Source organism: Chlamydomonas reinhardtii, chromosome 14 (genome assembly GCF_000002595.2).
Source record: "Chlamydomonas reinhardtii strain CC-503 cw92 mt+ chromosome 14, whole genome shotgun sequence".
NCBI lineage: Eukaryota > Viridiplantae > Chlorophyta > Chlorophyceae > Chlamydomonadales > Chlamydomonadaceae > Chlamydomonas > Chlamydomonas reinhardtii.
The window spans coordinates 3,442-31,335 of NC_057017.1; the positions used below are offsets into that span (position 1 = coordinate 3,442).

Here is a 27,894-nt window from a genome sequence, read left to right on the forward strand (position 1 = left end):
GGGCGCTGGAATGGTATGGCCATGGCCTGCCAGAGTCGAAGGTGAGTGGAAGGGTTTAGAGCTGGGCTTGCGGATCCTGGGGTTGAGAGATGGCTATGAGTGAGGAAGAAGGTGAAGAGGGGCTTGCAGGTTGGCATGGGGCGGGTTGGTGTGACGGTGTGGTAGGAGTTGTGGCCAGGCCAGAACTGCGTGGCACTATGCTGGCTTACAAGGGACATGACGGCGCCGGAGGAGCGGCACATCCAGGGTTGTGTGCCAGGCAGGGTGCGAGTCCAGAGGGCAGTGGGCTCAACTGAAGCAGTGCGGAGGACAGCAGTGACCAGGCCACTGAGGGCAGTGACGGGGCAGCCTTGAGATCAGGCAAGGAAGCGCGTGGAAGGGGACTGCTTGTGCATCTTGAGGGTACCGGCATAGCAGGCGGGGGCCAGGTAAGTATCAATCAAGGGATAGGCAGACGTGCTGGGTGGCGAGGAAGGCATCGCATGCGAGGGCTGGGGTGGGGGCGCAGGGGGAGAGGGAGGGCCCACCTCGAACGGCTGCTATCACTGCAATGGCTGAAGTCCAACGGGATTTGGATAGTATCTGAGTTGCACTACAGAGTGACCGTGTCCTCGTGACTCGTGCAGCTGCGATGTGCATGAGACCCGCTACTATGATACGATACCTTCCCAACCATGAAGGTTCACAATCACGATGTGCCTGCCAATGTCCCGTTCCTGGCTGTATTGCGTATGCCAAACCTGTGCCAAACACCCTGCACCCCCTGGAAAGAAACAATTGTTTTTGCACCTCAAACGTTGGGAAACTTTACAGCAGCCCGCGGCCCTGAAAGTGCGTGCGTTGTGCGTGCAAGCGTGCCCTATGCAGTGTGTGCATGCGGGCAAGCACCACCGGGCAGCAGAAAACGGGAGGGCCGCTGCTGGTGCTCAAAGCGACTTCCAACGGCTTCCACCCCTCCCAGGGCACCCCTGGTCCCTCCTACTCGGGACACGTGCAGACACCAGAATGCGCAAATTTGCCTTCCCCGCTTTCTTGTACTGTAATGTGCATGTTGAGCCTGAGCGTGGTGCTGTGTTTGGTCCACATTTGACATGTCCAGGTCACAACGCGCACATAGAACCCCCATGCTGCATATGTGAGCCACATGGCGGCGCGTTGGCCCCTGGACTGCTTGTGGGGCTGAGCTCAGGAACCACAATGGGCTCCCAAAACACAGTCTACATGTATGGCGACCAACCGAACCCCCAAACTTTGGCGGCCCAGGACTTCCTCACTGGACGCCCCACTGACCAACAGGGCCAGCCAAGGGTGCACCTCAGCCCGGCTTGACAAGGCTGTCCATAAGTCTCACTGGGCACTGCAGCTGTCAAATCCGCCCACTCTCTGGACCCATGCAGATCCTTTCACAGACGCCGCAAGCCTACCCCGCCCGCCGGCACCTCTCCCAGCAGTGCCGCCAGCCGGGTGGCCCTGGCACGTGCCGCCGCCGCCGCCCTCATGATGCGGTCATAGTCCACCACAACCCGGCTGCTGCCCTGACGAGCCATGTCCGCCGCCTCAGCACCCAGCGGCAGCAGGCCGTCATCCTGACCCGAGCCCTGGACCTGGCCGTCCACCCGCCCATCCCCCTGAATTGTTGTGCCGGGCTCGCCCCCAATTGAGCGCCCCACGGCCTGCTTGATGCGCGCGCCCGTGGCGGCGCCAGCCGAGATGGCCGCCGTCACGCGCCGCTTGGCCTCCGCGGCCAGTGTCCCAAGCGCCGTGCCCGGTGCTGTCGCCATTGCTGCGGCGGGCGGACCGTCTGGCATGTAGGCAATCTCCAGATCATCCAGACCCAACAGCGCGGCGCCCAGCTCCGACTCGTCCGCACCTGCGCCCCCTGCAGCGGCACCGGCAACTGCCGCAGCACCGCCGCCCGCACCACGAAGCTCCTGCAGTGCAACAACTTGATTAAGTTTGCACACGCCTGAAGTGGGAAACTAACCCAAGGCGGCCGCACTCTGCAAACACATGTCACTCACGCAAAGTCGCACCCCTGGCCCTGGGGATACTATTACCTTCAGCTTGCTGGACTGGATGCCGGTCACACTCTTGATGATGGACCGGATGATGTCCCACTTGTACCTGAGGCACGAGTGGCGAGTCCCCACAGCCGGACACCGCGAGCAGCCGTTGCAGAAGGGGCGAGCATGCAGCGATGAAAGCATAGGAACCTTGCAGCAGGCAGCAGCTCAGCACTGTGTACACAGGAGCACTGTGGCGGCGCAGCAGCGCTTAACACCTAAGCGCTTTGTTGAGCTTACTTTGCGAATATGTCCCGCCAGCCGCCCTCAATGTTGCGGTACGTGCGCGAGTCGATCACCAGCCCAAGGCCACCGTTCTTTCCGCCGCCTACACGCAGGCGCGGCCCCACGTAGGTAAGGCAGGCGGCCATGCGGTTGAAGCGCACGTAGGTGAATCGCAGGCGGCGCGGCGGCCGGGTCGGGAGGCCGGAGCCAGCATCATCATCGCCACTTGCCTGCAAGAACGGGGACCCGTTAGACGAATTGGTGAGCAAGGCGCGTGACACAGAGACGACCAGGGCAGCATCGATACTGTAAGCATGCGTTCCAAACGCACTCTTACCTGCCCGCCTCGGCGGTTGGTAGGCGCAGTGGTAGTGGGCGCGGCCGCAGTGCCTGGCACTAGCACACCAGCCAGGTCCACCAGGATGGTGCACCGGCCGTCGCCCCGCACCCGAAACATGGGGCCGTAGCGCACCAGCAACGGCACACCCTGCTTGGCGCTGACAACTGCGCCTGCAGGCATGGCTGCGTCCGATGCCTTGCCAATGCGGGCTGCACCGCCGCCGTCTTGCTGGAGTGCACGTTGTGTCAGCCCGCCCTGCAGGTGGTGCCGGTCCGCATCCACACCCTTCCTGGGACTGCTGCCCACCAGTGTGACCGCAGGGCCGCCGCCGCCACCGCCCAAGTCCAAGCCTTGATTGGGCCCAGCACCCAACTCCGTCATGGCGCGCTGGACTGTGGCGGTGCTGGGGGCCACCGCGCCCCCTGCTGATGCAGCAACTGTTGTACGCCGGCCAAACCAGCCAGTGCCAGTGCGAGCTGCTTTGGCTGGTGAGGCTGTCGGGCCCACAGCCGCGGCTGGTCCCGTTGCTCCCGCAGCGCTGGCCGAGAGCTCAGCGGCCTTGACCTTCACCTGTCATGTGACCGATGGCACGAAAGCGTAAGGCGGCGACATGTGCTCCTGTAGGCGTCTTCCCCATGTGGTGCGGCCCTGACCGCTATTGCCACTCAAGGGAAGGAGGCGTTTGCACTCAGTTATGTGCTGCGCCCCACGCCCGTGCTAACCTTATCGCGCTTGCCCTTGGCCGCCGTGCCCTCGTCCTCCTTCGCCAAGTCGTCATCGTCCTTCAGGTTAAAGTAGTCCTGAGGGTGCGAGAGTGAAATTGGCAGCCGCAACAGCATCAGCAGCCACACGTTTGAATGATGGCGCGTACAGGACATGCAAGCCCAGACCTTCCACTAATCAACCCGGGGTTGGACGCGGTTAAGCATCCCGAAGCTGCCGATGGCACACACGCATACTGCTAGCCCCTGCATTCCCCCTGCGCACTCACCGCAAGGCTGTGCGCCAGGGCATATGTCAGCCGAACTTGCAGCGGGTGCAGGTACACCTGCGCCCCAACCACCAAACCCATGAGTCAGAACTGGTGCAGCCAAGGCCGAAAGCCCGCAGCGCCCATCATGCCCCTATCACTCCACTGATGCAATCATTACCCCAATGCCCTGCGCTACCCACGAACCCTGCACTTGACATCGACATCCACACCCACCCACCTCTATGTGCTCGTACGTGACAAACTGGGCGTCCACGCCGCCGTGCACCACGTACATGCGCAGTAGCGGCTCGTCGTCCCAGGAGCGCCCTGCGTCAGGCCGCCACAAACACAGGATGGTGCTGCTGATGCCCGCGCCGCCGCCGCCGGCAGCAGCCGCCGCTGCAGGCGCTGACGCGGTCGCTGGCAGCCGCCCAGCATCCCCTGCCGCCACTGCGCCACCTGCGGTGGCGACGCCGGCACTGGCCGGAGGCGGCTGAGGCGGAAGTGAGGCCGTTGCCGGCAGCCCGGCCACCTCCCCTGCCACCCCAGCAGCGGCCACCTGGCCGGCGGGCGGGGTGGCTTGTCCTGAGGTCAGTTCGCGCATCTCTGCCGAGTGCATCTGGATCTTTGTGGTGCCGGTGTAGTTGCGGTCCAGAGAATGGTTGAACGACATGCCCTTCAGCTCAGCCTGCGGGAGAGGGTAAGGGCAAGGGCGCGGGCGTGGGTAAGGGCAGCTGGCGCCCCTGTTCAAGTGGCCACGTCACAGCGGGCCCTAGCCACGCCACGCACCACATACCGGTAAGCACCCCCGCATGGCGCGCCGCACCACCGCACCTGCAGTCGTGCACGCCTGGACCCCAAGCTATTTAAGCACATGCACGCACCTGCACGAACGGCGCCTTGTCCCGGCCTATGAGCGCCCAGCTGAAGCGGCCCAGCCGCACCGCCACTGTCATGGCCTGCCGGCGCTGCCCGGCCTGGCCGCCGCCCGCTGCACCCAGCTGGTCCTCCAGCGCCGCCGCCACTTCCAGCCGCAGACGCACCAGCGCCGTGGCAGTGGCCTCCAGTCCGTCCTGCGCGCCCGACACCTGCGCAGGCGCACATACGGTAACAGATCGCAAGGGTCCATTGGTTTGAAGGTGCACGCACGCTTCACTCCAGGCAGCCCATACAAGCACAGCTGGCTTGCGCCCCAAGCCCCACCTGCTCCCACGCCCAGTGCAGCAGCAGCTCCTGGTTGCGGCGCCGCAGTGCGGCCAGCAGCGCAGTCGGCAGGTTGTCGGGGCGCGGCGCCAGCAGGTTCTGCCAGGGACGGCATATGCAACACACATGGGAACGCGGGAGGGCATTGGACAAAGCCGTCGTGTGAGTGCCGTACATGCGAGTCCAAGAGCCTCACAATCCGCAGCCTGGGCCCCCGGATGCAAGGCTCACCTGTGCCAACACAACGGGGGGCACGGCCCCCAGCGAGGTGGCTGCCGCCCGGGGCTGCGCACCAGCCGCACCGCCCGCAGCGAGACGCTCCCCCGCCTCCATGCCACCGCCGCCGCTTGCTGCCAGCGCTGCCAGTGCCACGGGCTTGAACAGCGCGGCCGTGTAGGGGCTGGGGCCATGTATGCCCCCGCCCAGCTCGCTGGGCCGCGAGGGGCTGTGGCGGTGGAGTTGCTGCTGCTGTAGCGGTGTGTGGCTGAGGTAGTTGGACAACGCCACTGCTTCGTGCTGGAGGCAGCGCAGCTGTTGCCTGCAGCAGTGGCATGTGCCCAGGGGCCGGGCAGTCATGAGCATAATGCACCACCCAGCCACATGGTCACCCTAAGGACCTACACCTACTTCTCAGCACACGTACGCACCTGAGGGCTGTGACTGTATCCACCGTTGCAGAAACCTCTGGTGACGCGTCCACGTCGACCGCCGTCCGGGCACCAGCACCCCTCGTGAGGAGCGACACCCGAGGCAGCGGTGCCGCCACGCTCTCGTTGATGACCGCCAGCAGCAGCTGGAACTGCCAGCTCTCCATTTGACCCTGACGGCAAGGACAAAGGCACAGGGCACGGCATGTTGAAGTTGCACTGCAGGCACACACTGGGTCGGCCCGCTAGAGCCCGCTGGGTGCCACGACACCCACACCTACCGAGATGGCCGGGACGTCGATGTCGAGTGACACACCAGTCCTGGACGCGGCGCCGCCGGCACTGACACCGGCTGTGCGGCCGTCGGGCTCAGCGGCGACTGCTGCTGGAGCAGTCTGACCCGCCTGACCCGCCGCTGCTGCGGGTACGACCCAGGGTCGGGCGCTAGTGAGGTGGAAGCGGAAGGGGTTCAAGATCTTCTCCATGGCTACCACGCCGCCACGTGCGGCCAACGGCGGCTCCGCGGCTGACGCCGAGAAGCTCGGAGGCACCAGGGTGCCTGTTGCAGCAAACAGCGGACGAAAGGCGCGGCGGGGTGTCGGGCTTGAACTCATTACCGTATGGATACTAATACGGTAGACGCATAAATCACTGTGTTCACCTCACCATTAACGACACGTAGCCACGTGACCGGGCCGACCGCCGCTGCCGGGCCGCCGACCAGGCCCGCGCCTGCCTCAGTACTCTCGCGCTCCACTCCAAGCCCAGCCGTTGGCCACCCCTGTGGCAGTGCTGCCGCCGTCGGGACAGCTGGCGCGGCTGCCCCTGCCAGGGGCGCGCTGATAGCCAGGCTGTCTGACAGAGGCGAGAAGCTCTGCTTCACCAACCCGGTTCCGCCGTAGGTGGACACATCCCGTTGTGACGGCTCCACGCGTGCTGCGTAGGCCTGTAGGCGCGCAGATGTAGCGGTACGGGGACTCAGTGCTATACATTGGGGAGGGCTGCGGTGTGCCGCTGCAGCACCCAGTGCATTCACTGCTTGTTCCGCAACTGCGGGGTTTACATACCTGCAGCGTCTCGACCTCAAAGGTGAGCAGCTTGGAGCCGGGCACCCCAGCCGCCAGCGCGCCGGCCGAGGTCCGCTGGCCGCGCAGCAGGGCGCTGTCGGCTCCCAGAACAATGCAGGAGCCCCAGCCCGCGCCCGCGCCGGGGTCCGCCAGCAGGCCGACCTGGGGAGGAGGCAGCGCGGAACAACCCGTTGGCGAGACAGCAAGGATGTACCTAGGGATGTTTGCTCCGTAGGACTGCGATACGATAACAGTCTTGGGGAAATAATGTCTACATGCGAGGCGGTGTGTGCAGCCGCACCTGGACCCGCACAAACTCGACCTCGTATGTGGTGATCATCTCGCGGGGATCCTGCGCCGCCCTGGCCCCCGCCACCGCTGGCGCACTGCTGCCGCCGGTGCCGGTGCCGGCGGCCGCGCCGTCCGCCTGGCCCCGCACGGCCGCACCTCCTGCCGCGGCCTCCATGAGCTCTGGGTCTGCTGCCAGCACATCGGCCGGGTCCAGCACCACCGCCACCCGGGCCGCCTCGTCCTCGTCGTCCGAGCCGCCGTCGCCGCTGCCGCCCGTGGCGCCCGAGGCAATGGACATGGAGGGCCGGTGCAGATGCCGCTTGCGCGCCTCCGCCCTGTGGAGGAGCCACCAGGTGGGCAGGTGCGTGTGCGCATGTGTATGGCCTTGAGAGTCCGATGCTTCACACACACCCAACACGTACGCCGGCTTCCTACACGCATGTACCACGCCGGTACACAGCCCCGCCCACCTGCGCGTTTCGTTCTGCTGCCGCAGCAGCGCCACCAGCGCCATCTCCGCCGCCACCACCCGCGGCTCCACCTCGGCCTCCGCCAGCAGCTCCGCCTCGCTGCTGTGGGACAGCGAGGACGACATCCAGGACGGGCCCATGCCCGACGACGCCGCGGTCCCAGGGCCACTGCTGTTGGCTAGTCCAATGCCAGCGACCGCGGTCTCGCCGTCACGCGCGCCCGCCAATACGGCACCCCCCAGCTGTGCAGACACGTCGCCGGGCGCCCCCTGTATGCCGCTATCAGAGCCGGCCTCTGCCGCGCCGATGCCCTTGCTGCCAGCGCCCCCGGGTGCCGCCGCTGCCGACTGGCGCGCAGGAGCAGCCGGGCTCCGTGTGAAAGCCTGCGACATCACACATACAGGCATCGTACTCTGCACCGCATCCACCACCGCGCAGCTCCAGCATGTTTGGAGCATTCAGTATGTGCGCGGTGTCCATACGTTGCCGTGTGCCCATCAGGGCGCTGGCTCACCTCCATGATGTGCGCCGTTGTGGAGATTACCGCGTCCCGGGTGTCACTGGTGCACAGAACCTGTGGGGCCCGAATGCCGGGGGTCACTCTTGGGGTTCACAGGAGGAATGTACACGTGTACCTCAGTGAGCACCGTGCCCGTGTAGCACCGCTGTGGGCGACGGCCTGACAGACCAGACGCCCACTGCAAACCCCTAGCTTCTCCATGGTGATTGATGAGAACAATGGAATATTTACGAACCGCCACACAAACACACCCACAGGCCCCATACGCGCCTGCACGTCTTGCACAATGATGCGGATGGGCCGACTGGTCGCCGTCGGCGGAGCCTGGGGGCCGCTGGCCCCAGGCCCGGCCGCAGCTTCCGCGGGTTCGGGCGAGCCCTGTCATGGCAGCATGCGAGGAGGACACCGTTATGGTGGCGTTAGGGCGCAGCCATAGGCATGGTACGCATACAGACACACGGCACACCGCACATGGCCAGCTGCTAGTGCACCACGCCCACCTGTTTGAGCAGCAGGCAGTCGCACGCCGCGATCAGCCCGGACCCGAACCCGCGAGTGCTGAGGCCGCCACGGTCCACCACACCACTGCCAGCGCGGCCTGCGGAGGCGGCGCACACACACGTCGGCGGTCCCACGAACACGTCAGCGGTCCACAGATTCCGCATTATGGACGTGGCAATGTGCAGGCCCTACCATGCTTTGGCCCGGCTGGCGCCGCATGTGGTCCCAGCGGGCCGTCCCCGGGTCCGGGCGGCAGCAGCAGGCGAATGTCAAAGGCCTCCACGCTAAGCGCCGTCATGATCGGCCGCGAGGTGGGCCGCACCGACACAACGCCGTTGCTGCGGACCAGCGTACGAGTGCCCTGCACGCCCCGCGGCAGGCACAGCAGGCAGGCGAATCGTGGTGAGGCGCTGAACACAGCTCATCTCAACACAAAATCCAATCTTCTGCTGCCTTGACTCCACTGGGTGTGGCCACCGCAGCCTCGACATGACAACCCGCCATGCTATACACCCTGTCACGTCACGTCACGCCTCGCCCCCTCATGTGCAGCACCTTGGTGTAGGTGAAGGAGTTGGCGTAGCGCACGTTGTGAAGCCGCAGGTACACCATGTCTGCAGGGTCGGCCGGGTCCTGGGGGGTGCCAGGGAGCACAAGGGAAGGAACCACGCAGGACCATGCACATAAGCTCCTAGGACGTCGGAGATGAAGGAGCAGCTGCAGAAGATAGAGTGTTCCGTACCTCAACGGCCCCGGTTTCCTCGCCCCGCCCCACTCCACCCCTTACAGCCCTCACCTGCGCGTCATGCGCAATGTCCACCACGTCACTGCACAGGCTGATTTCGGTGCGCTGCAGCAGAGCACCCAAACTGCCACCGCGACCACCGCGCGGCCGCGGCGGCTCATAGCAGGTGCGCCGCTTCCAGGCGCCACGTGTTGTGACGGGCGCGCCGCCCGCCAGGCCCCGCACCATGTCCATCACCAGCCGCACCTGGCACGGTGGAGGGCACCATGTGGAGGTGGAACGTGAGTTGGGTGGTGATGACAGCTGTCGACTGCCGGACAACGATCCAACGATCCTTCAGGCCATCAGAGGAGCCTGTCCACATCCGGCAACCTGCCGGGCCGGGTCCGCTCACCTGCAGCTCCCCGATGAAGATGCGCGGCAGTGCGTCACTGGCCGTGGCCGCCTGCAGCGCCGGCAGCGTCAAGGCCAGGTGGTCCGCCTGCACGGCACAGCAGGCGGCAGGAGAGACGCAGGCATTCAGCAGGTCAAGCCAAGCATACGTGGTGACCAACACCATGCACAGCGTGGCACACTTCGGCCCCTAAGCCCTATACCCAAGCGTTCCGCAGCAACGTCATTTGGCCACAGGGCTCACCGCCGCGCCCGCCGGTGCGCCGTGTGAGGCCGATAGGGGGCTGCCGTGCAACTGTTGTTGTTGCTGTTGCTGCTGCTGCATGTGTGCTGCGGCGTCCCGGGCGAGCGATATGTCCAGGCCCAGGGACCAGCCGGTGGAACGCATCAGGCCGGGCACGTCCACAGGCTCCTGAGGAGTGAGGGGGCAGGGCAGGGCGGGGGGTGGGGGCACGAGGGGCCGGGGAGTGCGGGTGAAGATGTCGAGGCACGGGGTATATGCATACAGTCCGACAGGCAAGTGCAGACACCGTAGCCTATCTTCAGTTCCGGTCAGTTTCCCACCAGGGTCACTACCGCGTGTCAGCTGCGGTTGCGGGTGGGCAAGCCCCGTACCTGTATGGCGCCCGCGGGTGCGGGTGCGCGCAGCAGCGGGAAGGCGTAGGGCGTGGGGCTGGGCTGTTTGAAGGCGGCGTGCAGGCTGGTGTTGAGCAGCGGCAGGGCCAGGATGGGCAGCTCCACCAGCTCGTCCCCTAGGGTGGGAAGAGGGGTGCACACGGACGGGGTAAGCCGCCAGAAAGCAGCATGGCAACGAGTGAGACAGAGAGAACGAGAGAGTCGCGCGGGATGCAAGAAGCATGTAAGCAAGCGTCCCGAAAGCTCAAATGCGAGGGGCCAGAAGCTGCAAATTATGGCTGGCGCCATGGGAACCACGCCCAACCCACTACACCCAACACAACCCGTAACCCCCCCCCTCCGCCGCACCTGGCCCCCTGCCCGGTCCCTGCACGTGCCCCACCACCGCCAGCGAGGTGATGGTCACGTCCGTGCGCCCGCCGCCGCCCAGAGACACGCCCAGGGTGGCCGCCGTCAGCGCCAGCCGCGGGTCCGTCAGCGGGTCCAGCGGCAGGTCGCCACTGGCGGGGCCGGGCGGCAGAGCCATCAGCGCCGTGAAGTTGCGCACCATCACCTGAAGTGCGCAGCGAACAGAGGTCACAGGGTAGGTACAAAAGTAAGCTAACAGGGCGTATGGCATTGTGGGTGAGTGACGGCGGTCGTCTGAAGACAGGGGCTGCCTCCTAGCCGTCTACCTTGAGCCCGCCGCGCCACACGTAGCGGATGTTGTCCCAGGGCGGCAAACCCGACGGGCTGGCGTCCACGCCGCCGCCGCCACCGCCGCCGGATCCCGCCGTGCCGGCGCCGGGGCTGTGAGCAGGCGGCCCCACGCGGCCGCTGGGCAGCAGCAGATTTGGCGCAGGCGGGATGACGCGCGCCTTCAGGGCCTTGGTCAACTGCACGAAAGGTGTAAGCGGGCACGGCGCCACACGCGCTTCAGAGCTTTCCGCAGGGCAGCCAACGTTCATGAGAGATAGGTCGCGCGCAGCTACGTACACCGCGCGATGCTCCGTCGTCTGGCCCTATTCCTGTGCCCACCTGCGCCAGGGCGGGCTCCAGCGCTGTGCTGAACGCCGCGTTCGCGCCATCCGCCTGCGGTAGGGACAACCGAGCAGCAGCAGCAGCGGCCGTTTACAGCAGGCGCTAGGCATGATTATGTCCTTGTGCCGACATGGCAACACGACATGCCGCCTGCACCGGGGCGGGTGCACGCACGGGTCACCCGCAGCAGCAGCAGCAGCAGCAGCAGCAGCAGCAGCAGCCCCCGCACCTCCACACGCAGGTCGGTGTAGGTCTTCATGTTGGGCCGCGTGAAGCGCATCGGCGTGGGCACCGGCGCCGCATGGTCCCGACCCACCGGCCACAGCAGCGGCACCTGCAGGCGGCAGGGGCGTGAGCGCCTGGGAGTCCGGGAGCCACACCCGCACACAGCGGCACAGGCCCAGCAGCAGCAGCAGCAGCTGTCGGCCCCTGCAGCCCCATGCACCCGCTGCCGCACTGGCCCTCACAGGTGTGGTGCGGGGCGGCGCCGCCAGCTGCCTCGCCCGTATGATCCAGCCCGCCAGCGCCACCTGGCTGGCCCGCAGCAGCGGTGAAGGCGCCAGGGGGCTGCCGCAGCCGGCCATGGTGACCTGGCGGGCGGGCGGCGGGCGGGCGGGTATGGGGTAAGGCTCAGGAGAAACAGGCACTCAACCAAGCAAGCTGCTGCCACACGCAACCCGCAATAAGCCCCCGCCTGCGCCGCCACCACCCCAGTGCTGCTGCGCCTTCCCACCCCCGCCCCAGTGCCCCAACCTGCAGGTCCGCCACCGCCGCGTCCAGCGACACCGCTACCACGCGCTCAAAGGTGACGCCCGCCACCGCCGGCGAGTCCAGCCGGCTGATGACGCCCTCAGCCACCTGGCCGGGAGGCGGCGTGTCACGTTAAGGCTGACGTGAAGGCGTTTATGAAGGCGGTTTCACGGGCTTGCAGCTTCCGGCAGATTAAGTTCATCGCAGGTCCCAGCCGCACACACGCTGCAGCCGCGCGTTGGCACATCCTTCCTCGTGCATTGGCTGTGCACCACAACCGCAGCTACAGCTTACCTGGCGACCTGCATTGCAGCCCGCCGGCGCTACCACAAGACAGACCTGCATGGGTGCCAGCGGCAGAGAGCGTCAGGGGGCGGCGCGTGGTAACGGCATGCATGAACTCATGGGGCCGCACGGGCGAGGAGCCGCCCCCAGCCACCCAGCAGCCCGTGGGCCCTCACGCACCTGCGCCTCAGACGCCAGCACATGCAGCAGCGCACCGCCCGGACACGACTTGAAGCAGCCGCCGCTGCCGAAGCCGCCAAACGCCGCAGCGGCCGCAGCCACGCTCGAAACCGGGCTTGCGTCGCCAGCGGTGGAAGCCGCATTGCCAGCGGCCGGGCCGGACGCAGCAGCTGTCTTGCCGGAGCCGGAGCCGCCGTGGCCTGTGCCAGGCGCCGCCGCGGCTGCTGACATCATGGCGGCCGTGGACTCCAGGGCGCGGCAGACCGCCACGTAGGAGGCAGACACGTCCCGCATCGCCTGTATGCGGGAATGAATGAATGTGGAGGAAAGGACACGAAATGGCAACCAACTGCATAACGGCGTCGGCAGCCCACGGCAGTCTCCACTGCAGCCCCACACGCACCCGCTCCCACTCTTCAGACCGGTGGTGATGGTGGTGGTGGGCCTTGCCCGAGGCCGCCGCAGTCGGCTGTTCGCGGGCCTTATCGCCAGTGCCCGGCGGGCCCTTCTGCCTCTTGCGCACATCACTCTCACTGTCGCTGCTGCTGCTACTGCTGCTGCTGCTGGGGCTGCTGCCGGATGAGCTGCTACTGCTGCTCCTACTACTGCTGGTGGTGCTGCTACCGCTGCTGGAGCTCAACCTGCGCTTGTGGCGGTGCTTGTGTGTGGGCGCTGTCGCCTCCAGGCCCAGTGGGGACAGGGAGGACAGGCTGTCTAGACCGGCAGCTGCTGCGGCCGTCGCCGCGTCCTTACGCGCCTTGATCGCCCAGGAGCCCGCGTAGCTGCATGTGGGAAAACACACACAGAGGCGGGCAGCCGTTCATGTGAAAAACGGAGTGATTATATCACAAGTATGAAGTGCCCACGTCCAGTAGAGGGGGTTACAGCCACGTGGTTACAGCCACACACACACACACACACACACACACACACACACACACACACACACACACACACACACACACACACACACACACACACACACACACACACACACACACGACACACATCCCTGCATGCCGCAGTCAGCTAGCGCCTGCCCCGCACCCACCTGGACACAAGCCGCTCGTACAGGTGCCGCTGTGTTGCCGTGGCCTGCACAAACGGACGGCACACAGTTGTGTCATTGAGAGCTCCCCAGTCGCATGCAGCCCAGTGCCCAGAGCACTGCGACTGCATCAGGTCGCCAGGTACACTTGACGACCACCACCGGCGTCATCGCAACCATTACCACTGGCTAACGCATACACACACACACACACACACACACACACACACACACACACACACACACACACACACACACATCCCCCCTTGCACCCTCCCTGCCCACCTGCAGCGCGCCGCCGTGTGCCGCCAGCCAGCCCTCTAGCGGCTGGTGCTCCACCACCACCGCCAGCCGCCGCACGTCCAACAACACCTCCACGTGCGGCTTGTCCTTGACGCGGCCGGGGGCACCAGCGCCAGCGCCAGCGCCAGCCGCAAGGCCCTCCGCGTGGTCAGCGGCCTGGCTGCCGCCGCCCTTGGCGCTGCCCGCGGTCTTGCTGCTGCCCTTGAGTCGCTGCAAGCTGGACCTAAGCTCCGCCAGCCGCGGCCCCACCACCTGAGCCGCAGAGGTACATATGCAGGCGCGCGGCACATGCACCAGTGAATCGCTGGCAACTGTATTACGAGGCGAGTGCTTGCCGTGCAGGGCCCTCGTCCCTCCCCCACGCTGCCGGGGGGTGGCCTCAGCTGATGCAGATCATTCGCCGCTGCAGCAGCACGCACTTCCAACCTCACGCCCTCGGCGCCTCACCTGCTTGACCGCCCGCGACCACAGCTCGCCCACCACATACACGCGCGCGGCGGACTCGTCGTGGGCCACCGTGAGCGTGGCGCCGTACAGCGCCAGGGCCACCGACTTGATTGCAGCCGAACCCGTGGCCGGCCCCGCGGCAGTGCCCTCGCCCGGCTGCGGTGCCGCAGCCTGCGGGCCAGCAGAGGACGCGGAGGCGGGGGCCGCGGGCGGCAGCTGGAAGCGGGCGCGGGCGGCCTGGCGCCGGGCCTCACTGGCACCGCGGGCAAGCGGGCTCTGCGGAGGAGATGGGGCAACGGCGGTCAATCCAAAGCGAGCAATGCGAATGGTATTTATATCAGGGAAAGCTGTGCAGGAGCTCAGGTCCCTGCATCACACGCCTGCTGTCGTACCTTGGCATCGACCGCAGGCTGCCGCTTCGCGCCGTGTGCCGCACCGGCGTCTGCCGCACCGCCCACACCGGCAGTGGCAGCGGCGTCTGCGCACTTCACTGACGCCCACACCGGCGGAGCGCACAGCGCCGCCCATGGCTGCAGCGAGCCGGCGTGCGGCCGCGACCGCAGGACGCCCTTGCTGCGGGCGGGCTGGGACGCCCCGCGTACCGACTGCTCCGACGGCGCCGCCAGCCCAGCGGCCGCAATGTCGAGCACGCTGCTCGTCTTGCGGTGGTGGCGGCGGCCACTGACGGCAGCGGCCTCACCAGCACTGGTCATTTCCGCGGTCCGGAACACGGAGGGATCGGCATCCGAGTCCGAGGGCGTGGGCGTATGGTGGGATGTGTGGGGCCGGGCAGCGGCGGGGCCGCCTGCGGACAGGAACTCCACATCCAGAAGCCTGTGCCGCCGCGAAACGGCGGACCATGTGGGGAGTTAGCCGACACACGCATGGGCATGGGCGCACGTGGTTGCACAGGGAATGCAGGTACCAATACAAAGGGTTGCCGCTCTGTTGCATTCTCCAAAACCCAGGGGGACCCTGTGGCGATGGGCTCCCACCTTTTCCCATTCACGCGGACGGCGGCACCCTCCACGGTCGCGCCGCCCAGGGCACTGCTGCCGCGGACCTCGCGCACCGCCACCGTCACGACATCAGATGCGCCTGCGGCACCCCACGGCGACAGCGGCGGCCAGAATTTGCAATGCCACAACATGTGTAAGGAACAACAACGTGCAAAAGAACGAAGCCAAAAGTACTGACATAAACTGGGCCCCCCTGCTTGTGAGCACTCACCCACACAGACATTGGCCTCCACGTCCAACGCCCGCAGCTCGAGCACACGGCGGCGGCTCGCCTTTGGCGCCGTAGCCACAGTGCTGGCACTCTTGCTGCCCTTGTTGCCCGACCCATCTGCCGCCTGTGCCTGTACGGATGTAGATGCGCCGCCTGCGGCAACACACACGACGGCGCGACGGCCCCGCAACCGCTCCGCCGCGGCGTCCGCCGCCAGGGCCAGCCAGCTGCCGGCCAGCGCCAGGGCCAGCAGCGCCACATCCACGTCCACATGCAGCCGAGCTCTGTGAGAGGGGGGGGCGATACATTCATGTTTACTTAAGGACAAGTGAAGGGGGCGGGGTGTAGGGCATAAGGGTCAAGTCAAACCTGCACAATCCCCCGTCGCGTACACCGAATTGCACGTGCTTGGCCTGGACTCACCCGCGCAATTCGACGCGCTGCAGCGGTGTGCCCGCCTCGGTGCCCGCACGTGCGGCACCGCCCACAACCACCGGCATGCATGACACAAGCTTCAGCCGGTCCAGCCGCAGCAGCTGTTGCCGCTCCGGGGCGGCGGCGGCGGCAGCAGTGTTGCTTGTGTTCGTGGGCCGCGCCGCATGCAGTACGCCGACGCTGATGTTGTGGATGGACAGCTCGGTCACGGCGGGGACCGCGCCTGCGCCCGGGCCGCCCTCAACCGCGCCCCACATGTTGACGCGCAGCGACGACAGCCCAAACTCCAGGACCTTGGCTGCGGCTGCAGCTGGTGCTGCTGCTGCTGTTGCTGCTGCTACGGCTGCGGCTGCTGGTGCCGGGGACCCGCCCTCGCCCAACACTGCCCCAGCCGCCTTCTCTCCTGTCCGCTGGTCACCAGTGGCAGCGCCGCCGGCCTCGCCGCCCCGCGCAGCCGCCACCGCCCGGCGGTACCTGGGGTCCAGCGGCACCGCGCCGTGCAGCGCCAGCCGCAACCCCTGGCCCGACTCCAGAACCAGGCTAGCCAGCCGCGCAGCCACCAGCCGCCGCCGGCGTGCCTTGCCCTCCTGCCCAGACCCGCCTGCCGGCACAGCAGCCGCGCCAGCCGGTGCAGCCGGCGCGGTCTGTGATGCGAACGTCGCCGCGGCGCTCTTCAGAAGCGCCTCAGCCGCAACTCCTGCCGCTGATGAGCGAAGGAAGGGGCTGTGTTGCGCTGCCGCTGCAGCCGCCGCTGCAGCTGCTGCTGCGGCTGTAGATGTCTTGGCTGCTGAGGCCGCTGCCGCCGCCACGCCGGCCGCGTAGGCAGCCGCGGCCGCCAGGGCCGGCAGGCGCTCGGGCAGCAGCTCCACATCCAGTCGGCCCAACCGCAGAGCCGCATCCAGCGCCAGGATGTCCGCTGTGCCACCAGCCGCGTCAGCTGCGGAAGCAGTAGCGGCAGCGGCGCCGGCAGCGGACGGCAGCGGCGCCAAGGCACCTGAAGCCGTGAACACGGTCCGCTGTAGTAGCAACGCAGGCGGCACCGCTGCCGAGCCCGCCTTGGGCTCGCCTGCGCTGTTGCTGCTGACGGCCTTGACCTCCAGTGACTCCAGGGTCAGCTCCAGGGCTAGAGCCGGAGGGGCGTCGGCCGCGGCGGTGGCAGTGGCTGCAGCGGCCGGCTGGCCCCGCACGTCATCCGACTGCCCAGCTGGCGACTCCAGTACGGCTGAGGGTTGGCGGCCCACTGTTGATGACGCCGCGGTGTCGCCGTCGGCCGGCGCCGGCGCGCCCGGTGGCTGCTGGACAGCGCCCAGTGATGTCGAGTCGCCGCCCGCCGTCAGAGCGCCACTTCCGGCACCAGTGCTGAGCCGCGCAACCTCCTGACCGCTGCTGCCGGCGCCCTCAAAAGCGGAGGCCGGTGCAGACACTCCCGTCGTCAAGTCGGCCGCTGACTCCGCCGCGGGCAGCGGGTCGGCTGCGGCGGCGCCTGCGTCAGCGGCGCTGTCTTCGGGCTGGCCCGGCACCGCCGCGGCGGCTGCTCCAAGCGGCTCGGAAGCCGCGCGGCTGAGCTGCGGCGGCGTGGTAGCGGCCGACCCGCCATCTGGCCCCACGCCGACGCCAGCCGACTTCTGCCGCCTGTGTACCTGCATCTGGCGCTGCAGGCCGCTGTCGCCCAGGTGCTGCAGCCCCGCCGCCTGCTGGCCGCCGCCCGCAGGCGCCTCAGCTGCAGACGGCCCGCCCGCCGAGGCAGCCGACAACCCAGTTGCTGACTGGCAGGGCGGCGCGGGCGCAGCCGCCGAGCGGCCCGGCTCGGGGAGAGCGGCAATCGTCTTGCCCGGCGGCACGGGCCGCGGGCCGCTAAACGACACCTCCGCACTGGCGCTCACGCCCCTCAGCGCCACACTGTACACGACCCGTTCGGGCGCCGACATGACCCTGGAGTCGTGCGCCTGCTGCGCCGCGGCAGCTGCTGGCACCGCTGTTGGTGTTGCCGGGCGCAGGTTCAGCACCGAACCCGGCAGGTCCAGTCCCAGACACACCCGGTACCGTACCAGCGGGGCACTGGCACGCCTGGCCAGGAACCGGGCATTGCTGCCGCTGCCGCTGTCAGTGTTTGGCGGCAGCGCCGGCACGGTGACGGCGGCTGTGAGGCCCAGTCGCGGCAGGCCCAGGTGCAGCGGCGCCACCTCCAGCGCCCGCGCCGCCTGGTCCGGCCCGCTGAACAGCGCCGCGGCCCCCGCCATCAGCGCCGCCGGGCCCAGCTCCACCGCCACCGCCACCAGGGACTGCTCGGGCGCTGCCTGGGGGGCAGCATCAGGCTCCGCCGAGGTGGCTGCCGTGTAGGCGGGCTGAGGGGCAGCTGCGCCGCACACCACCACCTCACTGGGGCCGAGCGCCACTTGGACACAAGCCGCGTGGATTCCGCCGGGGCCGGCCCCAGCTGCAGCTGCAGCCGGCGCCTCACCGGCACGCAACCAAATCAAGCCCACCACGCCCTCCAGCCGCAATGATGCCTGTGTTCCGGTGGGTTCAGGACATGGGAGGTGGCCGCAAAAATGTCTGCACGGTCTATGATCGTGGTGTATGACAGATGAAGGAACCTGTGGTAGCACGGTTAGTCCTGACAGCCCTGCGCACCTCTTCTGGCAGTGCAAAGCCCAGGCGGCTCAAAGCCGCCGCGACCTTCTGCTTGAGCATTGAGGTTGCTGTCTCCGCATCGCCGCTCGCCGGCTCCTGGGTCGTCGCCGGCATCTTGCTGGGAGAGGAGCCGAGCGACGTCGGCAGCCGCGGCACTGGTCGTGACGCGCCCGGCGCAGACACGTCAGCTCCCGCCGCGTCGGCGCGCTTTCCTTTCCTGCGGCTACCCAGGCTAGCCAGGGCCGCCAGCGCTGCCGCCAGCGACAGGTTGGTTGCCGCCGCGTCGTCCGCAGCCGCCACGAACACGTGGCCGCCCTCCTGCGCACCTGCATGGCACGTCACCTCCACCTGCCGCACGTCCACGTGGGTCGACAGCAGCTGGCCGCGCCGGGTGGACCAGGGCCTGTGGGGCAGGTGCGGGGGGAGTGCAGCAGCAGCTGGTCAGCGGGTGCAGGAGGTGCTAGTAGGGGCATGCGTGAACTGTCGTTTCCACGGCGCTACCCAGGGTAAACCGACGCGCGCAGCGCCCACCTTGCCCCGACACCGAAGCTGCCGGTGACCATCACCGCCGGGCAGCTGGCGGACAGCAGCGGGCGCCGCTCGTGTTGCCCTTGCTGCTGTGTCGCCGTCTGCCCCTGGCCCTGCTGGCTTGGCTGCTGCACCACCACCTCGATGCCGCTGACCTGCAGGCTCACGGTCAGCGGCCGGCCCGACGACACGGAGACCGACTGGCCAGCCGTGTCTGCGCCACGGCCGCCGCTGCTGATGCCCCCCGCCGCCGCCCCCAGGGCGTCCAGCGGCTCGGCGCTGAACTGGCGCAGCAGCATGCTGGTCTGTGGGCTCAGCAGACTGGCTAGGCGTGCAGGGCCCTGCGGGGCGGCGCCGCCCACGCTGGGCTTGTCGGCGCGTGTGGCACCCAGCTCCACGGCGGCCACGGAGACCTCCAGGGGCCCCGGCACTGGCTGGGACGGCTGTGGTGCTCCAGACGGCTGGGGAGGCGGAGCTGCGGCGGTGACAGTGGCGGTGCCAGGGCTGCAGATGCGGATGTCCCGCAGCTTGAGCTTGAGCATCGGCAGCACCCGCAATAGCGGCGCTGGCAGGGAGGGAGGCGGCTGGGCCGCACCTGCGTGTTTCCCGCCCTTGGTGCCCCTGCCGCTGCGGGCTTTTGCAGGCGCCTTGCCAGGTGCGCCTCCCGGAGCCTTCGCGGCGAGGTGCAGCTCCAGGCCCTGCAGGTATCAGGACACACAAAGGTCGGGTCACGGGTTGTGGGACGCCTCACACGAAGCGCGCAGAACAGCACTAGGGACACATGCCCGCTGCGCCCCATGCATGCCAACACGTGCCTCAAACGCAGTCCCCGCATACCTGCAACGTGACCTGAGCCAGGGCCGCTCCCGGCTTTGGCCCGCTAGCCCAGGCGCCTCCCAGCAGCGCCGCCGCTAACAGGCGCAGCAGCGTGAGCAGCACAGCCAGCTGCCCCATGGCGCCCCGTTCTGCATCCTCGCGCCAGCGCAGCACACTCGCCGACTCCAGCGTGATGAGCCGAACAGGGCCCTGCACATGTCAAAAGCCATGGCAGTGGCGGGGTCATTGCGGAAGGAATGGCAGCAGTGCTGACCAATGCGGGCGGGCGAGGAGGCAGGCACTGACCTTGCGCAGTTCCACCCGCAGGCGGCGGCACCCCGCTAGGCTGAGGCGCTCTGCCTGGAACACCTCGAACCCCGCGGCTTTGCGGATATGGTACCATATCCTGCAAAAGAGCATGCCGTGTCATGGGCGTAGGGACAGTTACTGACCTGGGAGTCACGTCAGTCGCCGAGGGGGCGTGTCGGCCGTGCGCTGGTGACAGCCGGGCAGGCCCTCAACGCAGCCATCATGCATACTTCACAACCATAATAAGAGTAGCGTTCTGGAATGAGAGCGCGCAAGTCAACCACCACTTGGCAAAGCGCGGGCCCCCGCGCCAGCTTCCGTAGTCGTCGCGCCCCCAGCTCACCTGCCGCGAAGCAAAAAGATCCCCGTTGCAAGTAGCAACAGCAGCGAGAAGACCACTGCCGCAAATTGCTGGAGCAGCTGCATCTTCCTTGTCGCGCGTGCAACACTCGACTTCAGTCTTTACTCTCTTGTTCGACCATGCAACGCCTGGCCCCTATGCAGCATCCCTACTTCCATATTTGCCTATCATGTATGGTGTCGACGCGTTGATACTTTGCAGAGTGAATTTCCGAGCTCCGACGGTGCGAGCTTCGCGGAACGCTTCGCTGAGTTGAATTGACTGAAGTAGCCTTGCCTGGGCTCGTACAGTAATCGTATTAGATTAAAGCTATGATGCACAAGGCTGAAGGGGACGACCGGCAACAATTCGACTCTTCCCCCTGGTGTTTTGCGTGCTCATGCCCATCGTAGTAGTTGCCGGGCCTGTTGCGGGTGACACGCTCCCTGCCGCATTGCCGTCCCGTATACATCATGTTGAATTACCCCCTTGTCTTCCCTGCTGCACTGAGCTCTCCCGCCATAATGTGTCCAGCACTTACCCCTCCAGCTTCTGGCATCGCTACCGGGCCTTGCAGCCGCCACCACTGGGCCCGTGGGGGCCTGCTGCCGCCTTGGGCCTTGGAAGCTTGCCAGCAACTCTGCTGGGCAGCAATATAGCGCACCAATCAGCGCCCAAACTGAACCCAGCTATGTCCGGGAGATGAGGTAAACGCTTGCGGCCTTTGACTGGAGACGTGGCGTGGGCTCAGCCCAGCTTAATGACGAGTGTGGTGGGAACGAATGCGTACGTAGACCAGAGCGGACGGCGGAGTGGGCTTGCAGGTGGCACGAGAGTAGGCAGTCAGTAGCGCAAGTTGCGAATTCACATGTTACCTCGTAACCGACGGTAAACGCTGTGGACGGTCGCGCCCATGGCTGGCTGACAGAAAGCGGCTGCTGTATTGGGATGGCTGGGCTGGACGACGGCGGCCGGGCGTTGCTTGGGACTACCAGAAAGGATGCGCCCGAAACCAACCTGGAGAACACCAGCGCCACCTGGAGAACACCAGCGCCGGTGCCCAGCACGACATGTATGGGAGGGAGGGAGGGACAGGAGGCGTGATGCACTGCCGCGTAAAAGCTATGGCGCTAGGCGCGAGGCAAGCAACGTGACCCCCAAAACAACCGCGAGGACATGGTGCGCGAGTCGGGCTGCGGGCTGTGGCTGTGCGCTGCGTTGGGTGGATAAACGAAGAACACTAAGTATGGCGAAGTGATGGATGCGGTTAAATGAGCAAGTGCGCCGGGCGGCCGAGGAAGTAACGACAGCGCGATCGCTGCATGGCTCATCCCGGTCGCACTGCGGTTGGCATGGGCGCGTGCGATGCATGCCGTGCGACACCAGGAAGCCCGACTCTGGAAACACAAACGCTGACGAAGAGGCAAGGGAGCAAACAGCAGGCAGGTGACGGGTGCGGACCGCATTGCGGTTCCCCACACCCGTCATGAAACCGGCAGCCGCACGGGGCGGCGGCTGCCGGCCGGGTGGGGGCAGGTGTGTTAGTGGGGTATGCAAACGCGGGCTAGGGGCACTGCAAGCAAGGCACACGGAACTCGACACACTGAAGCCCCTGGATCGGCCGGTAACGCCGGTATCGTCATCTCCAGAGGGCTGTGTATGGGTTGGGAGGCCGCCGCCGCGCACGCCCGCAACGAATACTCCTTTTGGGATGACGCGGCGGCGACCGGGCGCCACGGGAGTGGCGGCACGTGACCAAGGCGGCCGCGGGGGCGGCGGCACGTAGCCGAGGCGGCCGCGGGGGCGGCGGCGCGTCGCCAGGGCGGCCGCGGGGGCGGCGGCACGTAGCCAGGGCGGCCGCGGGGGCGGCGGCGCATCGCCAGGGCGGCCGCGGGGGCGGCGGCGCCTCGCCAGGGCGGCCGCGGGGGCGGCGGCGCCTCGCCAGGGCGGCCGCGGGGGCGGCGGCGCAGCACCAGGGCGGCCGCGGGGGCGGCGGCGCAGCACCAGGGCGGCCGCGGGGGCGGCGGCACGTAGCTTGAGCGGCGGCACGTAGCTTGAGCCCACGTTTCCCTAGTGATGGAAAACCACCTTTCTTGTCCGTTGCTTCGAGGTCTCGAAATAACACTCGGATATGGATTCGGCAGTTCAGTGGGGTTCTCCTGATGCCCCTCATGGATGTTGTATTGCAGGGTCGCGAGGCCATCTCAGCGACGGACACGCGGCACGCGCTGATGGAGATGCAGCTTGGTAGAGCGCGGCCCGCGGCCCTGCGCTGTGGTGGCGGTGGTGCTGGCGGCGGCGGCGCAGGGCCTGGCGGGGGCGCTGGCCGTGGAGGCTGCGGGGGTGGTGGGTGTCATGGTTGGATCCAACTATGTCCGGGTGATGAGCGTGGGTGATGAGGTAAATTGAAACCTTCGGCCTCAGACGGGATAGTGGGCGCAGCCCACTTTTCCCTTGAGCGGGGAAGGCCTTTCTTGTCCGTTACTCAGGCGGCGCAGGACTGTCACACTATAGCGCGCGGTGGCAAACAGGCCTAACACACAATCCGTCCATGGCCGCCCGGGCGCGGGTGGCCCGGCTGTAACGGCCCGGCATGCATGAACCGCATATGTGCCGACTGTATCTGAGGCTACATGGAGGGCCCAAGGTAGCGGAGCGTGTGGTAAGCAAAACCCACCACACGCACAAGGTGTGCACACAGAACAAGCAAAACTTTTGATGCCGTGTGTATGAATGCGGATGTTACAGAGGGGACAGTCCCAGCACCCTAAGACGCCGAGCCATCACATGCTATCAGGGTGTGTATGGATGTGGATTACAAGTGAAGGGACAGCCCGACAAGCGGGGGCACGCCGTATCGTGTGTATGCAGGGGTCAAGGACCTTTTACACCACCTGTCACAAGTGTGGGGACAGTGTGACGAGTCTGCGCAGCACTGCCGGGCCTCAATCTGTGTTTATGCTGCCAGGGTATATGGTCGAAATGGACCTTTGAAACCGACCCTGGGTCAATTTGCACGACTATCTGATTGATTGATTGATGTTACAAGTTCATGCTCGTAGATTGGTCCAAACGAGCCAGGAAGCTCATGGACCGCCAAAACTAGTCTCAAAAGGATTATTCAAAAAGCAAAACAGTTCATGCAATAATATATCTAAATTGGTCGCGCCGTAAGGTCGTTACGTCGCAGCCTTATCGCGTGAATGACACGCGCTAAACCCCTCTGGTCACCACTGGCCATCGCGTCCATCATAGTCGCGGGAATCACCTCCCACAGCGTGCTTCTGATATCATCGTACGCCTTGCACTCAAGCAGCACATGCCTCTCATCCTCTACATGCTCCTCCCCATCAGCGTGGCAAAGCGGACATACTCTCTGTGCTCTCTCCCTGTGCGCACCCTGCGCACCGCGTGGGTTGTTAGCCTCAATCATCCACACGCCCATCCTGAATCTCATCATGGAGACATGCCATGCTCGAGGAATGTAGATTTGCGTGTGCCGTGTTTCCCCCATCCAATGCTTGTAACGACATATCTTCACGCCAGGCTTGACCCCTGCTTGCGTCACAAAATCCCGTGGATTAACCTCTAACCTGTTGCTAGCCCAGTCCTCCTCAAACTTCTCGCGTACCTTCCCCATGAGGGAGGCAACATCCAGTTCTTGCGTAGTAATGCGTGTAATATTGGCCTCGATATCAGCTGCCTCTCCACTGAAACGGTAGCCAAGGCCAACCATCAATAACCGCAGAACTTTAGCCCCCCACGTGTGCGTGGGCGGCGTCGGTAGGACGACTATCTGGATAACGCGTTTGGCCGCCCGCGAGTTCGCGAGATGGAAAGCCCCCGTTACACAGACCGCCAAAGTCGCGCCCGTTTGGCGAGCTCGCCACAGGAGCGCGATTTCATTGTTTTGCCCTACTTCCTCAATAGCGCGATTTGTGAGCCGCGAACTCGTGCAGACCGAAGCCCGTCTTCAACAGTTTTCCGCAGTTCCTTGGAGTGCCCGTTATAAGTGCGGGGAAAGAATATCATTTACAGGCGGTGCCCATTGCGAGCAGATATGGAAGCGAGCGTTTTCGTGAGGTTCTGGATTTAGCTTCTGTTTTTGTCGTAAGTTTGCTACGCAATGCACTTGTGGGTTTGTCTTATTAGTCTTTAATTTGTGACAATTCAAAATTTCGAAAAACCTTGCAACCGGTCGGACTCAGTGCCGCAACCGCGCGAATTCCCTACATCCCGACTCAGCCTAAACACATGAACACCCCATTATTGCTCCTTGACATACGTTGTGCCCTTGGATTGGGGCTCAGAGCGGTTCCGCGCCGGACATGCAGTGGTTGATTGGCTAACAAAGTCGCGCTCACCAGTCGCGCTCACCAGGACTGAGCATGTGAACCCAAAAGCTTGCTGAATGGTGTCATACAAATGGCTGCTTCTGATTCCGGCCTGTCCAGAGCCTTCCTGGTGGGCTGCCCTAGGACGCCCCTACATGCCGTGTGACAGTTTCAGATGTTCTTTTCCATGGCCGAGCCGCCATGTCACTACATCGGGCCCTAGAACACTGCTTGTGCAAGAGTGTGAGCCGGCGCGAGACCCGTGGCCGAGACTCCACCCACATCCCACCGAGACCCCACATCCGCACCTGTCTTGCGACCCTTTGCGACCAAGTTCCCACGTGCCTCCCCTTGCCCCGCCGACCGAGAAGCAGCACACCCAGACCGAGATCTTTGCTCCGCCGGCGTCATAGGAGCACCAGGGATGTGTGGATATGGCCAAGATAGGACAGAGAGTTATCGAAGGGAGAAATTGAATGTGATCGAGATTCGGAAGCGCAGCGGAATGTTACGGGGAAGGCACCAAGCGGGGGAACCACCTGCGTGTCAACAGATGACACGAAACCCGCCTAAGCCGTGCCTTCAATCACCCTGGGTAAGGGGCAGGGGAGAGAGGGGAAAGGAGCCGTGCTCCCGAGCGGGTCTTAGGCATTCAGGCTGGCGCGTGAGGCGCGAAGGGACAGAAGGGAGGCTAGGGAGGCTGGCGCACGGGGCGCGAGGGGGAACCACGGGAGGCCAAAAAGAAGCTGGCGCACGGTGGCGCAAGGGCCACAAGGGCCAAGTAAGCCAATCATATGACTAACAGAGGGGAGAGAGGGGTCGGGATCAACCAGGCAGGGGGAAGGGGGGTTAGGACAGGGGGGGGGTAGGAACAAACCCCATGCCACAAAATCTCCCAGACCCCCGACCGACCGACCGACCGACCCCCCCCCCTGCCGTACGACACCCCCCCCAAAAAAAACTCCTCGGAACCCTTTTTTTGTCAGGTTGGTGCCAATCGACTGCTCTCGGTGAGCTCTATCGCTGTGTGAAATGATTGGCCTTGGGAACACACTGTGGCCGACCGACATATGTGGACACGTAGACATGTCCACCCGTATGCCGACAAGTATACTGATAGGCTGGCCTGCTATGCAACGGCTTATTCAAATGTTACTTGATAGTACGAAATGTGCTGACACGTTCACCCATGCAAAACCCGGCCGGCACCGGCCTGTCCCTGACCAGTTCCCCAGGCATCTCCCGAAATGCCGACATGCCGCTCCCCAGACTGCCCCAAACTATGCACGTGTGCTGAGTCTTGGGTATACCTACGCACGCATCGTTGAGCTGCACCCATTGCGCCGCGTGCTGCAGGACAGAAGCGCTAGGAACAAAACTTGGCACGAACCAGTGCAAAACTTCGTGGGTTTACACCAATCCAATTGCGGCCCAACAACCCTACTGTACGCCACCTAGTCAACGTACGGCACGACACTTTGACCAGGCCGGTCAAGGCCGGTCAAAGGCCCACCAAGGCCCACACACAAGGCACGGGCTCTCTCATGTGCCATGGCACGTGCACAAAGGTCGGCCATGCAACCCTGCACGTGGCCTAGGCTCACTGCACGCGCACACGGCAACGCTTCATGCATGCGACCACTGCACCGCCCACGTATACATGGGCTAATCTAGTACACAACTCACCATCCCCCTCGAGTCCATGCAGACCAGGCACTCAATCTCATGTGGAGGCGAAACACACACGCAACGCCCGTGGCACCCCCCTTCACCCCTCGTCGGTGCATTTCGGGGATACTCGAATTGTCAACACGGTTGTCAAAGCACAGGCCAGGCGGAGGGAGCCGCACCACGGCACCATTGATCGTGCATGCAAGGGCACAGTAGAGCATACGCGCAGTCGCACGCTGTCGCACGTCACAAGGCCTTGATGAGTTTCTGCCTTTGCTTCTGGCCGCTCACTGCCAACATGGACGACATTGGGAGGAGAGGAATTACGCGTTATGTGTCGCAAATGATGTTGAAGATTGAATCAGCTTTTGCGGTGTACGGCAAGGTGTACGGCCTACGACCAGTTGCGTGCGAGATCGACTTCGCAGGTTCTCCGCGTTTCCATGCATTGCGTCATGTTACAAGTTGTGAGGGCGGCGCCGTCCGCCGCCGGAGAGGGTACCTGCAAGCAGGGAACTGTGGCCTTCGTGCGGGGTTGGGAGTGCGGGTGAGCCCGAACTGGCCCGAACCGCCGTGCGACCAAGCAGCCAGTCACAGCCAGGGACGACGGTAATCTGTACTGACATAAAGAACATCGCAAAGTAGCGAGAGCGACCCTGCGCTCCGCTGCGTAACCGGGCCCATCGATGCCGCGCATGGGCTCCAATGTTGTGCTGTTGGCGTGTTCGCATCGCATTGGACTCGCCCGCCACTTCCAGGCACTTCCGTACAACTCGGGCTCCCTCTCCTGCCTTGCCGCGCCCTGTTCATGCCCTTGCTTGTCACACTGTCGCCCGGCCATTGCTTTGCTGCACACTGCTCGCATTACGAGGGTTGTCTTTCATCGGTGCTCATCCTTAACGTCGGTCGCCTGGTTGCAGGTGCGCTGCTATGGTACTCAGCGTCGCATACTGTCTGTGTGGTGCTTTCGCCTGGCCGGGCGCCCTGAGCGTGAGGACTGCGCGTCAGCAACACTTTCTGTTGCCAGCCAGCGCGTCCATCGGTGAAGTAACCGCACACATGCTTTGCGACTTCTGCCCTGCCTAGCCCTATGGGATTTGTGGACCGAAATAACAGCCATCACAATGGGAACTCATCTCTCATCACCCTCTTGCTTGTCCTAGATCTCAATGCCGCGCATGGACCCCAATCAACAGACACACACATGCCACATCCCTTCGGGCCCACAACTAACTGTGCGTGTACACTCCGAGCGCAGGAAACCTTGGCTTCCGATGACTCGCTGCGCTCGAGCGGAAAGCATTGGTTACTCGATTCCAAATGGGGGCACAGGAGCAAAGCACCCCCATTAAGGGGCCAAACTTAGCCCCTGCGCCCAGCTATCAGTGCCGACTGATCGTGGCCTGCATCGACGTTTGTTGTAGTCGATATCAGGGGGGGGGGGCTCTCCTGGTCGATATGCAAATTAGCGGGGGGGTGCCCCCCCCCTG

General features: G+C 65.3%; 1 protein-coding gene across 1 annotated transcript; it reads right to left on the reverse strand.

Moving 5' to 3' along the window:
- Positions 1–795: 795 nt before the first annotated feature.
- Positions 796–20,724, reverse strand: CHLRE_14g608050v5 (uncharacterized protein). Its single transcript, XM_043069915.1, has 46 exons — positions 20,403–20,724; positions 20,057–20,156; positions 19,772–19,960; positions 18,938–19,632; positions 18,407–18,809; positions 15,761–18,282; positions 15,338–15,621; positions 15,103–15,205; positions 14,500–14,941; positions 14,108–14,383; positions 13,643–13,912; positions 13,361–13,404; positions 12,713–13,091; positions 12,310–12,606; positions 12,139–12,183; positions 11,848–11,952; positions 11,562–11,684; positions 11,324–11,428; positions 11,092–11,145; positions 10,749–10,949; positions 10,423–10,627; positions 10,054–10,190; positions 9,683–9,850; positions 9,440–9,526; positions 9,097–9,291; positions 8,856–8,933; positions 8,493–8,661; positions 8,300–8,397; positions 8,070–8,177; positions 7,794–7,853; positions 7,280–7,662; positions 6,820–7,144; positions 6,519–6,680; positions 6,118–6,397; positions 5,733–6,010; positions 5,452–5,624; positions 5,036–5,342; positions 4,805–4,903; positions 4,486–4,689; positions 3,840–4,289; positions 3,620–3,676; positions 3,351–3,428; positions 2,626–3,198; positions 2,304–2,518; positions 2,058–2,124; positions 796–1,931 (listed from the first exon to the last, which is right to left on the reverse strand). The coding sequence occupies exons 1-46, from the start codon at positions 20,483–20,485 to the stop codon at positions 1,404–1,406; spliced, it is 12,204 nt and encodes a 4,067-aa protein (XP_042916588.1). The 5' UTR covers positions 20,486–20,724; the 3' UTR covers positions 796–1,403.
- Between the last annotated feature and the right edge of the window lie 7,170 nt (positions 20,725–27,894).

Bases quoted from the DNA above. Each gene is read 5' to 3' on its own strand.
- CHLRE_14g608050v5 (XM_043069915.1), bottom strand. From the start codon at position 20,485: ATGCAGCTGCTCCAGCAATTTGCGGCAGTGGTCTTCTCGCTGCTGTTG. The intron at 12,184-12,309 runs GTGCGTGAGGGC...GCACCCATGCAG, and splicing joins TGCTGGCGTCTGAGGCGCAG to GTCTGTCTTGTGGTAGCGCC. The intron at 5,625-5,732 runs GTAGGTGTGGGT...CCTTGCCGTCAG, and splicing joins TCGACGTCCCGGCCATCTCG to GGTCAAATGGAGAGCTGGCA.